This window comes from Coregonus clupeaformis, unplaced genomic scaffold (assembly GCF_020615455.1).
Source record: "Coregonus clupeaformis isolate EN_2021a unplaced genomic scaffold, ASM2061545v1 scaf0127, whole genome shotgun sequence".
Classification (NCBI taxonomy): Eukaryota; Metazoa; Chordata; class Actinopteri; order Salmoniformes; family Salmonidae; genus Coregonus; species Coregonus clupeaformis.
The window spans coordinates 475,056-492,921 of record NW_025533582.1 but is presented as its reverse complement, the minus strand read 5'-3'; the positions used below and the strand labels follow the sequence as shown (position 1 = coordinate 492,921).

The window sequence follows — 17,866 nt, the reverse complement described above, 5'->3', positions numbered from 1 at the left end:
TGCTGGGGGCTGCTGTAGTTTCAACACCATTGGGCAGGTGTATAGGAAAGTGAATGGCTCAGAATAGCCGCTGCACCTCCTTGTCCTTGGACTGTGTCAAAGAAGCGCCCTTTGTTCTGAGCTGGGGTCAGGGGAGAATGGGTTATTGTCACCCAGGGGTAGGAAATTATAATGCTAAATGAGTAAATGTAAATGAAATTATGTCAATAGTAGAGAGCACCGAGCAGCCTCTTTCTTTTTTGTTTTGCTTTGGCATTGACATCTGCTAAACTGGCAGGTATTGCAATAATAAGCCAGAGATGACAGTGACCAGCATCTTCAACTTTTCAAAATACACTATGTTTATGAATGTACACATTCATAAATAATTGGTATTTGAATGAAAAGACTGTGAAAAACCCTAGTGGTTATAAATATTAATAACGGTTTGATTACTGATTGTACTCTAGCCTTGATTGACATTATTTTATGTCTAGACATTGTGGTGATTTTGTAAGCCATTTGTTCCTCGTTGATAAAACGTTGTTACCAAGTAATAGATAGTTGTTACAAAGTAACAGAGCGCCAGCCAGCGCGTCTGTGCTCGCGCTGTTTAAGAGCCACACTGTCACTTTTCGGGCATTGCTGTGCGCTTCACTGGAAATTGATACTGTAGCAGCTAAATGACATTCGTACACGTGATGATTTGTTAGTGCACGTCATCAGACCGCTGTCTCTGGCTTGTTGCCTATTTGACCAGAGTGGAGCTGTCAGTTTAGTACATTAAAAAAAGACATTAAAAAAAGACAAAATAGAAAATCAAACAAACAACAGAAAGAGAACCGACAGCATTCGCTCTCTCATACATTTAGAATAGGCTACGGTTCGAGCTGTTTGTTTGAGCAATTTGAGGGTAACGACAACTAACGGAACATGGCTGGTGTGATGACAGGTTTTGGTAACTTCACTCACGCCGTTATTCGAGCTATCCCCTCATCCCTTGCTAAAGAGGCACTGAGGATGAACGTTTTGGACGTGGACCTGGTGAAAGCTCAGCGGGAGCATGAGGTATATGTAGGGGTTCTGAAGCACAAACTCGGGCTGCAGGTGATAGAACTCCCCGCCGATGAGTCGCTCCCAGACTGTGCGTTCGTGGAGGATGCCGCTGTGGTTTGCGGTGACACGGCTCTGATCACCAGACCCGGGGCAGAAAGCAGAAGGAGAGAGGTAAATAAAGTGTATATATATATATATATATATGTATATATCTCTTCCTTTGTAGCCTATAGGCTACCGTTACATTGTAGCTATAATCTCGTTATGGCGTTGACAGTTATACATATGCCATGCATTAATACCAAATATGACAACAGTAATATATATCCAAATAGAACAAAACATGTCTCTGTTGACCATTTCTTTATTGGAGTATGGATATATACTACTGTTGTCATCTTTGGTATTAATGCATGGTATATGTATAACTTTCAACGCCATATGGAGATAATAGCTACAATGTAACGGTAGCCTATAGGCTACAAAGGAAGGGATATGTGATTAGCCATCATCAGAATGGCAACGCCCTTGTCCAGTCACAGTCACAGTTTTAATTTTAAATCAAATCAAATCAAATTGTATTGGTCACATACACATTTTTAGCAGATGTTATTGGGGGTGTAGCGAAATGCTTGTTTTCCTAGCTCCAACAGTGCAGTAGTATCTAACAATTCACAACAATACACACAAATCTTAAAGTAAAAGAATGGAATTAAGAAATATATAAATATTAGGATGAGCAATGTCGGAGTGGCATTGATTAAAATACAGTAGAATGGAATACAGTATGTACATATGAGATGAGTAAAGCAGTCAAATTTGCCTCCTGATTCCTGGCAGAACTCTATATTAGTAGCCTATGTTAGCTATAACAAGAGTAGATGATGAGCATTGTTCTTTACATGATGTATATTGTAAAATGCAATGCTGTATAAAAACAGTTTTCTACCATAACCTTTGATGTGGTTAATACTGCCAGCTGTCTAGTCAGATATGAGCTGTCAACAGATATGGCATCCTAACTATGATTCTCTGTTTGCACACAGTACTAGAGCACACATAGTAATGAGAAACCATCTGCATCTCATCATCTGATCTGTCAAAATAGATGCTTTAATTGTAACAGCCATAATTCCTAGGCAGAGGGCTTTTGCATACAGAAAGAGCAGATTAGTGCAATGCGTGTCAGTCCATTGAAAGCAAAAGGATATTTTTGGTCTTTCCCCATAATAGTGGTATACTGTCCACATTACACCAATAAGTTATACAAACAGCAGGCTATGGACAGGGAGATTTCTTCTGCCTGTTTACTTAATAGTGTACTCTAAGAAAGAATACTGTGTGAATATAAACAGACTAAATGTATTCACAGTATTTATGTGCACCCTGGGCTGTAGACTGACTGTGCTGTTCCCTGTTCTCTGTCTGGTGGCAGTGTGTTTGAAGTTTAGACGAGCTCTCTGACAGCCCCTGTCATATCGCATCAGACTCACCTCCTCTGGGTTCAGGGCTGCTAATGGGCCCCGGCCATACCATTGGGAGAGGATATTGATCTGTAAATCTCCTGGTATTCATAATGGCTCTCGACATACAGGACATTTATTGGTCAAAGGTTTGGTCAGCTGGACTGTTTTGGATCTGACTAAAGTGTGTCCATGCAGTGCAGTGTTTTACGGTATAAAATGGACGAGGTATGGTTTACTTAGAGAGAGTTGTGATCATGTAACATTTAGCATTCATAAAGCCATTATGACCATGAAAGAGTCATAATATCCTACCAAGTCTAAAGTATTAGAGTCAGGCAGAAGACCTGGGATCAATACTTGGTTGGTCACATTGGTGGATCAGAGAACTATGCTTGCGTGAAGAGACCTGAAGACCGGTGTTAGCGCCCAGACCAAATGCTTAAGATTTAGTTCCATGAGTAATGCATGGTTTAGTCGCACGGATAACCCAATTTGATATGTGTGTGAAAAAGCTGGCCGATGCCGCTCACAAAAGGTTGTACTAAAAGACTGGATCAATCAGTTACATTTATAAAAAGCGCATAGTTACTTTTTAAGGGGAACTGCAACCGCTGATTTGGCCTCGTTTTTTGGCTTGCTCCTCAAGAAATGCTGGCGGCCATGACAGAAGCCAAACGTGAGTTGGCTTGGGGGTGTGGTTTGATGTGGGTGTTTCTCGGGTGTGTCCTTGCCACCACCAAGATACACTCATCTGTCAGAACCTTGCCCCCAGCTGTTTCCCCCCACTCAATCACAACAAACAAACCTTCTGCAGGTTGAGTTCAGTAACTACATGCAGAGATGCCGTAGGAAGCTTTGAATAGTTCAGTAGCCTACAGAGTAATATGAGAAGAATGCAATTGCTGCATTTATGTAGATATTCTAAACTAAGTGTTTTGATAACTTTTTCTAATGTAGTAACAGGTCCATGAGAATAAACACTTCTTTACATAATACCATAGCAACAGGGTTCTGCTAATATAACAATGTGCACCCTTCATCTTTCATTGTCATTCCCAGCTGATACAGATACTGTGCCTATCAGCATTTTGTCTGGTGGTAATGGTAGAGGCACACCTCTACCATTAGTAGAGTAGTCGGACAAAACAAGTATCGTAACGGCTATGGACAATTTTCTGGATACGATTATGATCCGAGTAGTTTTTAGTAATTATCCGTAATTGGAAAAAATGAAATGTTTTGGGTGCCAGCACACACGCATCTTTCTCATGTCAGTCAGTCAAGTGAGGTGCTACGTGGTCTAAATAACTCAACTGGCTAGTTTACCTGTCTGTAAAAAGAAGGGTGGGCTGTATGTTGATCCTGCTGCTCTGATTGGATAGAGTGAAGCTATATTTCTCTGTCCACTCGCTTCAGAATTTCACACAATCACTTTCACTTCTCTGTTTCGGTCTGATCATTCACACTGCTGCTGCCTCCTGTTAGCCTGCTACTATGATAAATCAAAAGGCAAGGAAGTTTGCTATCAAGCTATCAATGTGCATATTATCTAACAAGTGGGGTGAGGGTAAGGAAAAATAAGAAACGCTGACGCGCATTCTGATTGTTAGCAAACATGTCTGCCCGCTGCAAGTTGAAGACACAGACGCAGGTCAGACACACACACACACCTCTCAAAGGCTCCTAATTTGAAACTTGTTTGGTCTATAAACGTGCAGGGAGATAGGTATTTTGCCAACATCTACGAAGGCATATTGAAACATTTACGTTTTTAACGATCACGAGTATCATCCAATCTGACTGTCAATTTACGGATACAATTTCGAATACGAGTATGGCCATGTTGGGACACCCCTAATAAGGGGTCTATCTTGGCAAATATGTCAGAGATACTGATCGGTCATGCACAAACACATACACACAGTGAGCACTGATTACATTATCAATGGGTGGTTATGATTAGCCTGGTGGAACCAACCTGATCGCTGCGTCCACCTTTCTATTTCACTTCTGTGTGTGTGTTATACAACATTTTTCTCAAAGTTTCCGGGATGTCACGTACATCACACTTATATCAGTACATTAAAAAACTTCTATTAGATAAAATAAGCCTCACGTATCAAAATAGCAATTCATGTTTATCTAGACTAAATTCGACACTCTCATTGCCCCCCATACAAAAACTCCTCACCTGTTTAATAGTTAAGGATCTGCTTAACGTGGACAGATTTTGTGCAGAGATAGGGCTCTCGCTTCGCCTCCCTCTCTCTGGTTAGAAGAATCGATCAACATCACACAACACATTTACTGTTTTAACCTCATGGGTTTTTAACATGCTTCTCTACAGTCTTACATATGGATTCCCTTCTTGTCTTTCTACTGACAAACAAACAGGCTGTTTTCTCTTTAATTGGCCCAGCCACTGTCTTCTGATCCCAGAGGTAAATGAGTCCCGCATCAGTAAAGAGTTTATATTATAGCCTATCAGTGTGTGTGTGTTTGTGTGTGTCACCGTGAGCACATCATTCAGTCAGGTTTAACCATGCTTTATTGGCTGGGACATGGGGAAGAAAGCACAGTCCTCTGTTCCCTCTCTGTATCCCAGATCCCAGACCTCTTTACTGGTTAGATGAACCAGACTTCCTATAAACACTGTTTCTACCAGTTTTACCATTAATGGGTATTTGGCCTAAAACATGTTTGATAGATTAGTGCACTGTTGCGAGGCACTGTAGAGTGAGAGAGAGAACCTGACTGCTTGTTTCGTAAGAAATCACTAAAAGACTTAAGAAGTGACCTTATTTCAACGATTTTACTGAGTTACAGTTCATATTAGGAAATCAGTGAATTGAAATGAATACTTAGGCCCTAATCTATTGATTTCACATGACTGGGCAGGGGAGCAGACATGGGTGGGCCTGGGAGGGCATAGACCCACCCACTTGGGAGCCAGGCCCACCCACTAGGGAGCCAAGCCCAACCAATCAGAATACGTTTTTCCCCACAAAAGGGCTTTATTACAGACAGAAATACTCCTCAGTTTCATCAGCTGTCCGGGTGGCTGGTCTCAGATGATCCCGCAGGTGAAGAAGCAGGATGTGGAGGACCTGGGGTGGCGTGGTTACACATGGTCTGCGGTTGTGAGGCCGGTTGGACATACTGCCAAATTCTCTAAAACAGGGGTCGACAACCTTTTTTGTATGGAGTGCCAATTTAGAATTTATCCTACAATTTCTAACGGTCTGCATGTCAGCTATGATGTTCATATGTGCATTACAACTAATTGTGTCTATTGAATGTCTAATTGCCCACAAACTGAAGAATTTCATAGCTCACTAAACAGAGGCGCTGTCCATTAGCACCATGGAGCTCCACTATAGGATGAGTGATGCCGCACCAAGGCGCTGTCCAAGATGTTGAATCCGGCACAGTCTTCGATCCTTTTAAAATGCATCTATAGATCTTTGTACTGTACTTACTGATTTCCTCCATTGTTTGGTCGAGTTTGTTTGGCAAGCGTCCTTGATGATTGTAAGTAATTCCTTTGATGTTATGCTTCTTATTCCATTGCATTATGTGTATTTGTCTGATATGCAGTTGTGGTTACACTGTAGCAGTTTTAATGTGATGGTCATTTTTAGTTTGATGTCTGCATTTGAAATCGGTCTTATTGTGACTTGATGGCCTGTAGTGGTGACTTTATGTATATTTTGTTCAGTAAAGCTGTCTAAATGTTGGTTTTGATTTATGGACAATATTCCTTTGATGCGTTTATCAAGATAGAATCAAGATTTTGTGTTGAAGCGACACTTATAACGACACAGGATGAGACCCAGATGCAGACACAGGAGGCAGAAGGTTTGAGTCGCAGAGATGTATTATATACAAGGGGGCAGGCAAAGGGCAGGTCGAGGGCAGGCAGAGGTTCGTAATCCATGGAGTCAGGCAGGCGTAGAACGGCAGGCAGGCTCGGGGTCAGGGCAGGCAAAAACAGGTCGGAACCGGGAAGACTAGAACACAAACTAGAGAGAAGGAAAAACACGCTGGGATGACTTGACGAGACAAGACGAACTGGCAACAGACCGACAGAAAACGCAGGTATAAATACACAGGGGATAATGGGGGAAATAGGAGACACCTGGTGGGGGGTGGAGACAATCACAAAGGCAGGTGAAACAGATCAGGGTGTGACACTTCTGCTGTTTTCAATTGCATTTATCAGACATTTCAATTGTTTATATATGGAAATGTAGTTAGAACACTTTGAAATATGATTTATACATCTTCGTTTATAATAATAATAATAATAATAATAATAATAATAATAATAATAATAATAATGTGTATAAATTGCTCCTCCTTCATGTATTTTTGTGGAACAGTCCCATTTCAATATAGGCTACAGAATTACAAAGGCCAAGTAATACATGTGATTACAAAATAACATTATTTATTGAAAAATTTAAAAAGGTTCAATAAAAAGACGACTGTTAGACCTACCAACAGCCCTAAACGTAACTGAATGTAAGAAAAAACAATCTTATTTCCATATTATCAACTCCATATCTCAATATCTGCTGCTGAGAATCGTAGCCTACTCCGTTTCCTTTCTCCCCCATCTTATTCCAAATCCCCTGCAACACACAAATATACGCTCACTCGTTCACATTACTACTACTTGTTGAAATTTACTGGCATGAACATTACAAGGTTATATCATTTTGTATTGAAAATCACATCTTACCGATTTATTGTGATCCTTGTTCCTGCTTCCCATTGCTGAGCCGCATAATATCTGGGCTATATTTGGGGCTCAGGATTGACTTCATGTGTGAAAAGATCTGTTCACATAGATACGTGGATCCAAATGCTGAAAGCATTGCACATGCAACCTTCTTCACACTGTCAAATTTCACTGGCAGGCTCTCTCAACAGTGGATAATGGATGCCCCCTGATCTCTCTATGTCCCTTCCAGGTCTTTGCGCAGCTCCGTGAATTTTGATGACCAAAGAGAGGATGCCTTGAGCTTGATCAGCTGCATTTGAAAGTCCTCAATACCCATCCACTGAAACACAGACAGATCCATGTCGCTCTCCTCAAAGTTGTCTGGCTTGATCAAAATAGAAAACATTGGGCCATGTTGCTTGAAGTCTTGAAATCTGACAGAAATCTGACAGCTCCCCCACTCCGATGACGTCAGTACTGACAGTGTGTCGTGTTAACAGCCCTTTGAGTTACTTGAAGTAGCGGAACGTTCCACAGGCGCAGGTTGAGCTCATTGAGGTGACCTGTTATGTCAGTGAGAAACATCAGTTTTACAAGCCAATCCTCATCCTCAAGCTCTTGGTAGTTTTGGCCCTTTTCAGACAGAAATGCTTTAACTGTATCCAAATACTCAACGAACCATTCCAGAACTTTCCCTCCACTTAACCACCTGACACTGCAGTGAAGAGGCAAGTCTTTGTGGATTTGTTCCATCTCTTCCAGCAGTGACTGAAACTGTCTGTGTGTCAAAGACGAGCGAGCAACATGGAAATTCACGATTTTAGCCATCAAAGTACCTAAATCGGAATTTGAAATCTTGGAATACAGATTCTCTTGGTGAATGATACAGTGAAATATAACCACGGGGTGGTCAATCTTATCTTCAATCAGCTTTGCGAATCCTTTATTTACCCCCACCATAGTGGGGGCACCATCAGTTATAATAGCAAATATGTTTTTAATATCGACACCTCTCTCCTCAAAATGATCCTTGAAGGTTTTGCTACATCTTCCCCTTTAGTAGTACCATGCATGGGTTTTAGACAAAGCAGCTCCTCGCGTACCTGCTCTGAGTCACAGTATCTTGCAACAACTGCCAGACGTGGAATATCATTCACATCCACACTCGCATCAAGAGCCACACTAAACACAGGTGCATCTTTTAACGCTAGAGTTTTCTGCTCCTTTCAACCATCTCGGTAACGTGCCTTTCAACAGTTCTGGCAGACAAATGCATGTCTTTTATCTTTGAGATGATTGTGTCTTTGTTAGGCAATCAATCAAATAAAGCCTGTGAACTACTGAGGAAGGCCTCCTTGATATATTCCCCATCAGTAAATGGTTTTCCATGTTTAGCAATGCACTGCGCAACTTTGTAGCTCCCCTCTGTAGCTTGATTTTTGACTGCGTGTAGATTTGTAAACACACTGCTTTGCTTTTCATACCTGGACACGGCCCTCTTGATTCCTTCAGCCTTGTCCGCCTCATCCTTGAAGTTTTTCTCATGTCTTGTTTCAAAATGACGCTGTACACTTGATGTTTGACAAACAACAGTTTTACAGTGGCTTGCGAAAGTATTTACCTACCTTGGCATTTTTCCTATTTTGTTGCCTTACAACCTGGAATTAAAATTGATTTTCTGGGGGGTTTGTATCATTTGATTTACACAACATGCCTACCACTTTAAGATGCAAAATATATTTTTTTGTGAAACAAACAAGAAATAAGAAAACAAAAACAGAAAACTTGAGCGTGCATAACTATTCATTTAATAATGGATTTAATGGTGCTCCGTGGGATGTTCAAAGTTTCTGATATTTTTTTATAACCCAACCCTGATCTGTACTTCTCCACAACTTTGTCCCTGACCTGTTTGGAGAGCTCCTTGGTCTTCATGGTGCCCCTTGCTTAGTGGCATTACAGACTCTGGGGCCTTTCAGAACAGGTGTATATATACTAAGATCATGTGACAGATGATGTGACACTTAGATTGCGCGCAGGTAGACTTTATTTAACTAATTATGTGACTTCTGAATGTAATTGGTTGCACCAGATCTTATATAGGGGCTTCATAGCAAAGGGGGTGAATACATATGCACGCACCACTTTTCCGTTATTAATTTTTTTGAATTTTTTGAAAGAAGTTATTTTTTTCATTTCACTTCACCAATTTGGACTATTTTGTGTATGTCCATTACATGAAATCCAAATAAAAATCCATTTAAATTACAGGTTGTAATGCAACAAAATAGGAAAAACGCCAAGGAAGATGAATACTTTTGCAGATTTGAGACTGGGATGGAGGTTCACCTTCCAGCAGGACAATGACCGTAAGCATACTGCTAAAGCAAACACTTGAGTCGTTTAAGGGGAAACATTTAAATGTTGTGGAATGGCCTAGTCAAAGCCCAGACCTCAATCCAATTGAGAATCTGTGGTATGACTTAAAGATTGCTGTACACCAGCAGAACCCATCCAACTTGAAGGACCTGGAGCAGTTTTGCCTTGAAGAATGAGAGACCCCAAGAGACTTGAAGCTGTAATTGCTGAAAAAGGTGGCTCTACAAAATATTGACTTTGGGGGGGTGAATAGTTATGCACGCTCAAGTTTTCTGTTTTTTTTTCTTATTTCTTGTTTGTTTCACATTAAAATATATTTTGCATCTTCAAAGTGGTAGGCATGTTGTGTAAATCAAATGATACAAACCCCCCAAAAATCTATTTTAATTCCAGGTTGTAACGCAACAAAATAGGAAAAATGCCAAGGGGGGTGAATACTTTCGCAAGCCACTGTAGCTGCTAGCCATGTGAAAACAAATCTTCAGCGCCACCTTGGTTTTGAATTTGGCGGAAGAGGCGAGGCGGGTTAACTTTTGCGGTTAAATTCCCATGTACCGAATAAAAAATACAAGTTAAATGGGTTTCCATCGAATTTTCAACTCTACTGATGGTTTTGTATCAAAATATGTTATCGGCATATAGCGAATGTGCCCACTCTGGTCTTGGCATGTGTGCTCCTGCCAACAGCTCGCATATACAGTGCGGGTTTAGCCTACATGATTAGGGCCGGGACTACCAGTAACGCAATATTTGTTCCATGGCAAAAATGAAAACATGAAGCAGATCAAACACTTTGGTCCTTTAAAAAGCTGCTGTATATAAAATGTTGTGTGCTTTAGCTTGGAAAATAAATACATGTGACTCTGGATGACAACATGATGATGTTTGTTTCCAACATTAGGGCTGTTTTGCTAAAGAAGTTATATTCGCTTTGTGTTTTGCTTCCTCGCCGCGCTATGAATGAGTATCGCGTTACTGGTATCGTGCCGGACCTATACCTGATGAGATTATTATTATGGACAAAAGAGCAAGATTATTTTTACTTGTGAAACTTCAGCCAAACATCGATCATCATGTCACCAGAATATGACCCTCGATATTTATTGGAAAGGAGCATCAAGCTCATCACTGTGCACTTTCATTACCCTGTGAAGTTCATCATAACTTATTTAATCTGTAGAAACTGCATGCTTTCCTGAGTCTTATGGGAGGACCACACAACATGTCATCGTGTGACTCCGAGTTTACATCCATATGATGGTTATTATACCAATATTTGCGCATAAAATCGTTTTCACCACCATTTCTCACATAATTAATTTTACAGACACAAAAAGATCCCATATTTTCTAGCGTATTTGGTTTTGTCGACATTTTGAAAGTTTACCGGCAAATTTGGTGTTTCCCTCAGGCCTGTCGTGACATTGTTTTATCCGACGTGTACTTTACTCCCATAAAAAAGTTGGATGGAAACCTGGTTACAGATGCATACAAATGGGTGGGTTCATGCAACATTGAGCATTTGGAACAAACCACAGGAAATTCAGGTGGTACCAATATTTAGGTCACCAATACCAGACCTGGGTCAAATGCATAGTAATCAAATCAATTTCTTGAGGAATGCTTGATTTAGCTTGGAGTTTGAACTTGTGAGACTATTACAATGGTTTCATTGTACTGGTATCTGGGCAAACTACATCTCAAATATTTTGAAAGGATTTGACAGATACATTTGTCCCAGCAGGTGATAGGTTTGCTGCAGGCAGCTGCACCATACTTCACTTCAAAGTTTCCTCTCACCATGCAGCACTTATCTCTCTGTCTTATCTGGTCCGGTTGCATAACTGTGGGATTGACCTTAAATTGGTTTTGGCTATTGGTTACGCAATGGGAATTGTTTGATATGGATTCCCACTGACTCTTTTCTCACAGGGTTGCGTGTCCCTGTGTGTCTGTCTGTGGGTAGAACAGCTGACGTGTGTATGACAGGCCAAGGGGTGTGTTGGTTTAATGTAGTCCCCTCTCGCAAAGGGTTTCCCTCGTTCTTGTATTCTCAGCCACAGAAACGAAACATCACAAGCATGACAGTGATTCCCTTTAAAGCCTGTTTCATTAGTAAAGTTTGTTATGATTAAATTAAATTAAAAATGACTGTGATGATGTCTGGAAAGTATAGCCTTCCAATAATAACTCTAAGTAAAGTTAGACTGCTTTTCAGACTACTTTTTCAGTAGTTCAGTGTACTATAATCTCCACACAGGTGTACTTATCCTGAATTTGATGCCATGGAGTAGAAAAAGTGCAAAGCTCAACGGGATGAGTTTACAATAGATTGCAATAGATTTGTGTCTGCATGGCTGGGCCCTGTCCAACACAGCCTGATTAAGAAGTCCTGTCTGAACCGTGCTCTGGCAGTAGCAGATATTGAGATAGATTTCTTGGTCGGGGACCTTACCGATTTATATTGATGGACACTCTCAGTTAAGAGTACATCAGGATTGTATTACTCAAGGAATAGTGTGAGTTGCATGCATACTTGTGTGTGTGTGCGCGACCAAGCAAGAATGCTTGTGTGTGATTATCAATGTTTGTGTGTGTAGTTGAAACCTTCCATGACATCAATGGCCTCAGTGTCAAAGGAGGCGTCTTCCTTGACTTAAATTAACTTGTGCATATTAAATACGCATATTAGTTTAAAAAACTTATCCACTCTTAATCGAACTCCAATCCAGTATCACTATAGTAGGCCATGCCAAATAGATTAATAAATCAATGGCGTGTGATGTGGCTGTTGGCAGTGTATCATTCAGAGAAGCTCTTATCTAGAGTAACACTCAGATAACTTCTCAATTTCCTGTTATAATGAGCTTATTACCTCCTCTTATGAAAATAATGAAGAAAAAAGATTATAGACTCGATTATCCAAACTTGGGACAGTTTCGGCTGAGCAGAGTTGTTTGGGTTTAGTGTTATTGTACCTACAGGTAACTGCCAAAATAAAGGAAACACCAACATAAAGTGTCTTAATATGGCGTTGGGCCACCATGAGCCAGAACAGCTTCAATGCACCTTGACATAGATTCTACAAGTGTCTGGAACTCTATTGGAGGGATATGACACCATTCTTCTTCAGGAAATTCCATAATTTGGTGTTTTGTTGATGGTGGTGGAACACGTCTCAGGCACCGCTCTAGAATATCCCATAAGTGTTCAATTGGGCTGAAATCTGGTGACTGAGATGACAATGGCATATGGTTTACATCGTTTTCATGCTCATCAAACCATTCAGTGACCACTCGTGCCCTGTGGATGGGGGCATTGTGGATGGGGGCATTGCCCAGTATTTTTATACATGACCCTAAGCATGATGGGACGTTAATTGCTTAATTAAAGCACCTGCTTTCGATATACTTTGTATCCCTCTTTTTTGTTTCCATTATTTTGGCAGTTACCTGAATATACTGCTTAATCTTCTCCCACATTGTCTCTCTCTTGCTTCTGTTATCTCTGTCCACCACTCCCTCTCTCTCTCTCTCTCTCTCTCTCTCTCTCTCTCTCTCTCTCTCTCTCTCTCTCTCTCTCTCTCTCTCATCTCTCTCTCCTTCTCTCTCTCTCTCTCTCTCTCTCTCTCTCTCTCTCTCTCTCGCTCTCTTTCTGCCTCTCCCTCCCTTCAATTATAGCTGTAGCATCAGGTAAATAGTCCTCCCTTCCGTCAGGCTTCTTAAAGTGTTTATCTGCTCCCCTGATGCGGTCTGATGAGCCCTAGTCATCAATCACCACCTCTGCCCCAGCCAGAATACTGTGCTCTGATGATTCTGTTGCTGTTGCTCTGACAGTGAGGCCATGGCTAATCACATTATAGGAGACAGAGGAGTCCACCCGCCTCACCTAGCCTAACCCCCACCTCTTCAATCTTTATCTGCCATTATTCTCACTGAGTCACTGGAGCAATCAGAGTTGATTTAAAAGCCTGTAAACACACTGCAGAGATGCTCGCTGGTCTGATTATGTGATGGCTGACCTCTCCTAGCTGCTTGACTGGTGAAGTTGCTCCATCCATATGTGTTTACCTTTCCGTAATACAGTTCTTCACTTAATACAGCTAATCATGTGTCATCATGACTCCATCTACTTGCTAAGATTCATGGGGTAGTTGTTATGATGGGTTTTCAACCTGTGATTAGTTTCAAGTTTTAATGTCACATGCACAAGTACAGTGAACTGCCTTTCTTGCAAACTCAAAACCCAACAATGCAATAATCAATAACAATGTAATACTAGAAAAAACACATGAGAAATAAAAAGAAAAATGAAAACACAATAAGTAAGTAAGCATACTATTTACAGGGTCAGTTCCAATACCATATTTACAATGTGCAGGGTGGAGGTAGTGATGGAGGTAGATATGTATAGGGGTAAGGTGACTAGGCAACAGGATATAAGATAAACAGAGTAGCAGCAGCTTGTAGGTGAGTGGGTGTGTAGAGTCCGTATAAATGTACAGTATGTGCATATTATGTGTGAGTGAGCAGATGATGGAGTGAGTGTGTAGGGCCCTGTGAGTGTGCATAGTGACAGTGCAAAAATAAAAATAAAAGGTCAATAAAGATAGAAGGTTAACTCAGATAGTGTCACGCCCTGGCCTATAGAACTCTAGCTAGTTTGGTCAGTGTGTGAATATATTCTAGGTTTGTATTTCTATGTTTGGCCGGGTGTGGTTCCCAATCAGAGGCAGCTGTCGCTCGTTGTCTCTGATTGGGGATCATACTTAGGCAGCCAGTTTTCCTGCCTGCGTTGTGGGATTTTGTTATGTTAATGTTTAGGCTTGTGTGTTAGCCTTTGGACCGTCACGGTTAAGTTTGTTGTTTTGGTTACTGTTTCGTGTGTTTATTAGTTAATAAACATGTTCACCGTTCACGCTGCACCTTGGTCCGTCCCGTTCCTTAACGTACGTGACAGATAGTCCGTGTAGCAATTTTTTTTAGCTATTAATCAGTCTTATTGCTTGGGGATAGAAGCTGTTCAAGAACTTGTTGGTATCAGAATTGATACACCAGCACCGCTTGCCGTGCAGAAGCAGAGAGAATAGAAGTATGGCTTGGGTAGTTGGAGTCTTTAACGATTTTACTGGCCTTCCTTCCACACTGCCTGATATAGATGTCCTGGATGGCAGGGAGCTCGGCTCCAGTGATGTACTGGGCTGTCCGCACCAACCTCTGTAGCAGCATGCAATCGAGGGCGGTGCTATTACCATACCAGGCAGTGATGCAGCCAGTCAAGATGATCTCAATGGTACAGCTGTAGAACTTTTTGAGGATTTGAGGGCCCATGCCAAACCTTTTTCAACCTCCTGAGGGGGAAGAGGGTCTGTCGTGCCTTTGGACCATTTTAAGTCTTTAGCGATTTGGACACCGAGGAACTTGAAGCTTTCGACCTGCTCCACTGCAGCCCCGTCGATGTGGATGGGGGCCTGCTCGCCCCCCGTTTCCTGTAGTCCACGATCAGCTCCTTGGTCTTACTTACGTTGAGGGAGAGGTTGTTGCTCTGGCACCACACTGCCAGGTCACTGACCTCCTCTCTGTAGGCTGACTCATCGTCGCCGGTGATCAGGCCTACCACTATCGTGTCGTCAGCAAACTTGATGATGGTGACAAACTTGATGATGGGGGATTTTTTATATAGCTTTGTGCAAGTTCTGTACCAGTTATTTTCATATACACCTAAAGTACCATTAGAGCAAGGAGTACCTTTCAGATCTCCATCTCATAGTTCATAGATGGACACACCTGTGGCCAGAACCAGACAGTGACCTTTTAATAGCAGGTAAAGTCCAGTTTAGTATTCAACTAAAAAGACCACAACATCCTCAATCATAGCACAGTCATAATAAGACTTACGTTGTACTTCAGGAACAGGATGGGTAGAGGAAGTCTGCTTTTTCTCCACAGACACAATATTTAGACATGGTCCTACAGACCTAATATTTAGGCTCAGGAGCTCTTTATAGTTTATGTATCCCACCCTGTCCTGCACTATTCCTGGCCATCCCTCATAGCACTCACCCCGAGTCAGCCCCAGCTCCAACTCCAGCCCCAGTTCCAGACGGCACAGAGTCCCTGTTTTGACTAGACAGGCTGCAGATGCGGATTCCCCGCCGCTCTACAGTTTTATAAGACTTCCTGTATGGAATCGACCTGGTTTCCTTTTGGAGGCCATGACATCCGTGTGTGAAGGGGGGGAGCAGCTTGATCCCCAGCAGCTACAATATAAATGGGACAGGCAGGGTCAAGTTGTCTTGGCTTCCCCAACCGACTGACACATTCCTAATCGTCTACACTGGTTGAGATTGGAGAAGGTCTGTCTGTTTTATCCTTCTCTATTACTGTCTTTCTCTGCCACATTGTCTTGCTATCTCATGTCTATCATCTCTATGTCTTCTCTCTCCCCACCCTCTTGCTCTACCTCCCTATCTCCCCCTTCACCCTTCACACTGTCTTTTTGAAGAACGACAGACAACACAGGGCCCTCTGTCTGTGTGTGTGTGATGGCGGTGGTGGTGGTGGTGCACGTGTTGCATGCTTCTGTCCGCCGTGTGTCTATCTGGTTTGTGTAAAGAGTGCTATGTGAACAGACCAATCTCTTCTCTCCACCACCACCCTTGACCTTGAACCCACTCTTCCCCTCTCTCACCCCCCAGCCCCTACTCTTCCCCCTGGGTTGGTAGACAGCTGCGGGACACTTTCGAACAGGAGCCCCTCTCAGTCACAGAGTGACCGGGTCAACTGTCACCGGGGGTATGTGAACGTCTGGTCTGGCATGTCGGACTGAGGAGAGACACAGGAAGTCCAGCGGGGCTGGAAGAGGGCCAGGTTGGCAGAGCTGCATCAAATCACAGAGGGCCAGAGAGAGAGAGTGAGAGTGTGTGTCTGTCTGTGTGTAGGGCTGTGATGATACCAGAATCGCAATCTTTTTTCCATGGCAAAAATGAAAACACGAAGCAGACAAAACTCTTTGGTCCTTTAAAAACCTGCTGTATGTAAAATATGGTGTGCTATAGCTTGGGAAATAAATGTGACTCTGGATGACAACATAATGGTGTTTGTTTCCAACATTAGGGCTGTTTTCCTAATGAAGCTAAATCTGCTTTGTGTCTTGTTTCCTTGCCAAGATACTAATGAGTATTGCGATACTGGTATCGTCCTGGCCCTATGTGTGTGTGTGTGTGTGTGTGTGTGTGTGTGTGTAAGTGTGCGTGTGCAAGTGTGTGTGTGTGTGTGTGTGACAGACAGACAGGCTGACAGACAGACAAAGAGACCAGAGAGGAACCCAGAAAGGAAGAGGAAGGAATCCTCTGTTTGTACAGAGAAACAGCAGCAAGTCACCTGGAGGAACAGATGGAGCAGGGGGAAATAGTTCACCTAGACAGTAGACATGACAGTAGACACTTCACGTGTCTCTATTGTCTACAAGACACTTCACTTGGCTATATTTCATGACCTGAATAAACTAGTCATACCAAAGGACACTTGTAATTGTGGGTTTGACTAGTTTAAGCTGTATCAAGGTTTTTTTTATCAGAACATCTGATTTAGAACATGGGGGCATCATCCTTCTGTGGTTTCTGTCTGTGCTCACAACTTCTCTCCTACTAAATGTAGGCTAGGCCTAACCTTAACTGACAACTGATGACCTGGCCATTTCTCATGCGTGAATATTAATGCAGTTTTGTTTTCCTCTTGGGAGGACATTACATTAGACAATGCAACGACATTAATATTTATGGTGTGCTTTTTGAATGATATGACATGCTGTGACACCCAGGCAGGGGCTGCTAACCCGCTCCCCTCCATCCTGGCCCACTACTGCCCTACCTCCCTGCACCTTACTAACCCCTGCCTGAGAAGGAAAAAGTCTAGAGTAAAGCTGTCTTCAATCGTTAGCTGTGAGTTTGTATGCCTGCAGCGCGTTCTAACCAATTAAAAGATGATGGAAGAGATGATGGAAGAGAATGTATAGTGTTTGTGTGCAGTACTTATCAACCATTACTCAGGCAGAGATGCCTATACCGTATGCAATGCTAATAATCTAAACTAAATCAATGTAATGAATCTGTGTTTATTGTGACATAATTGTTGTTGTCAGTCATCAATGCTTTATTAGTGACAATGTATGCTAATTACGACACATTTCTACCAGCTAAGAATGACGTGTTCTCTCTCTGTCAGTGCTAAATCATTACTCTTTCACTAACATATATGTT

General features: G+C 42.0%; 1 protein-coding gene across 2 annotated transcripts in view; it reads left to right on the top strand.

Annotated features, from left to right (window-relative positions):
- The window catches only part of LOC121540460 (N(G),N(G)-dimethylarginine dimethylaminohydrolase 1-like), a 152,187-nt gene that overhangs the window by 3,191 nt on the left and 131,130 nt on the right, over positions 1 to 17,866 (top strand). Inside the window, exon 1 of one of the 2 annotated variants that reach the window (XM_041849338.1) lies at positions 685 to 1,206. The exons of the other annotated variant lie outside the window; for it this stretch is intronic. Coding sequence (XP_041705272.1) covers positions 913 to 1,206 — 294 coding nt within the window. The 5' untranslated portion in view covers positions 685 to 912. Of the gene's footprint in view, positions 1 to 684; positions 1,207 to 17,866 lie in introns of those variants that run through there. 2 annotated transcript variants of the gene reach the window in all.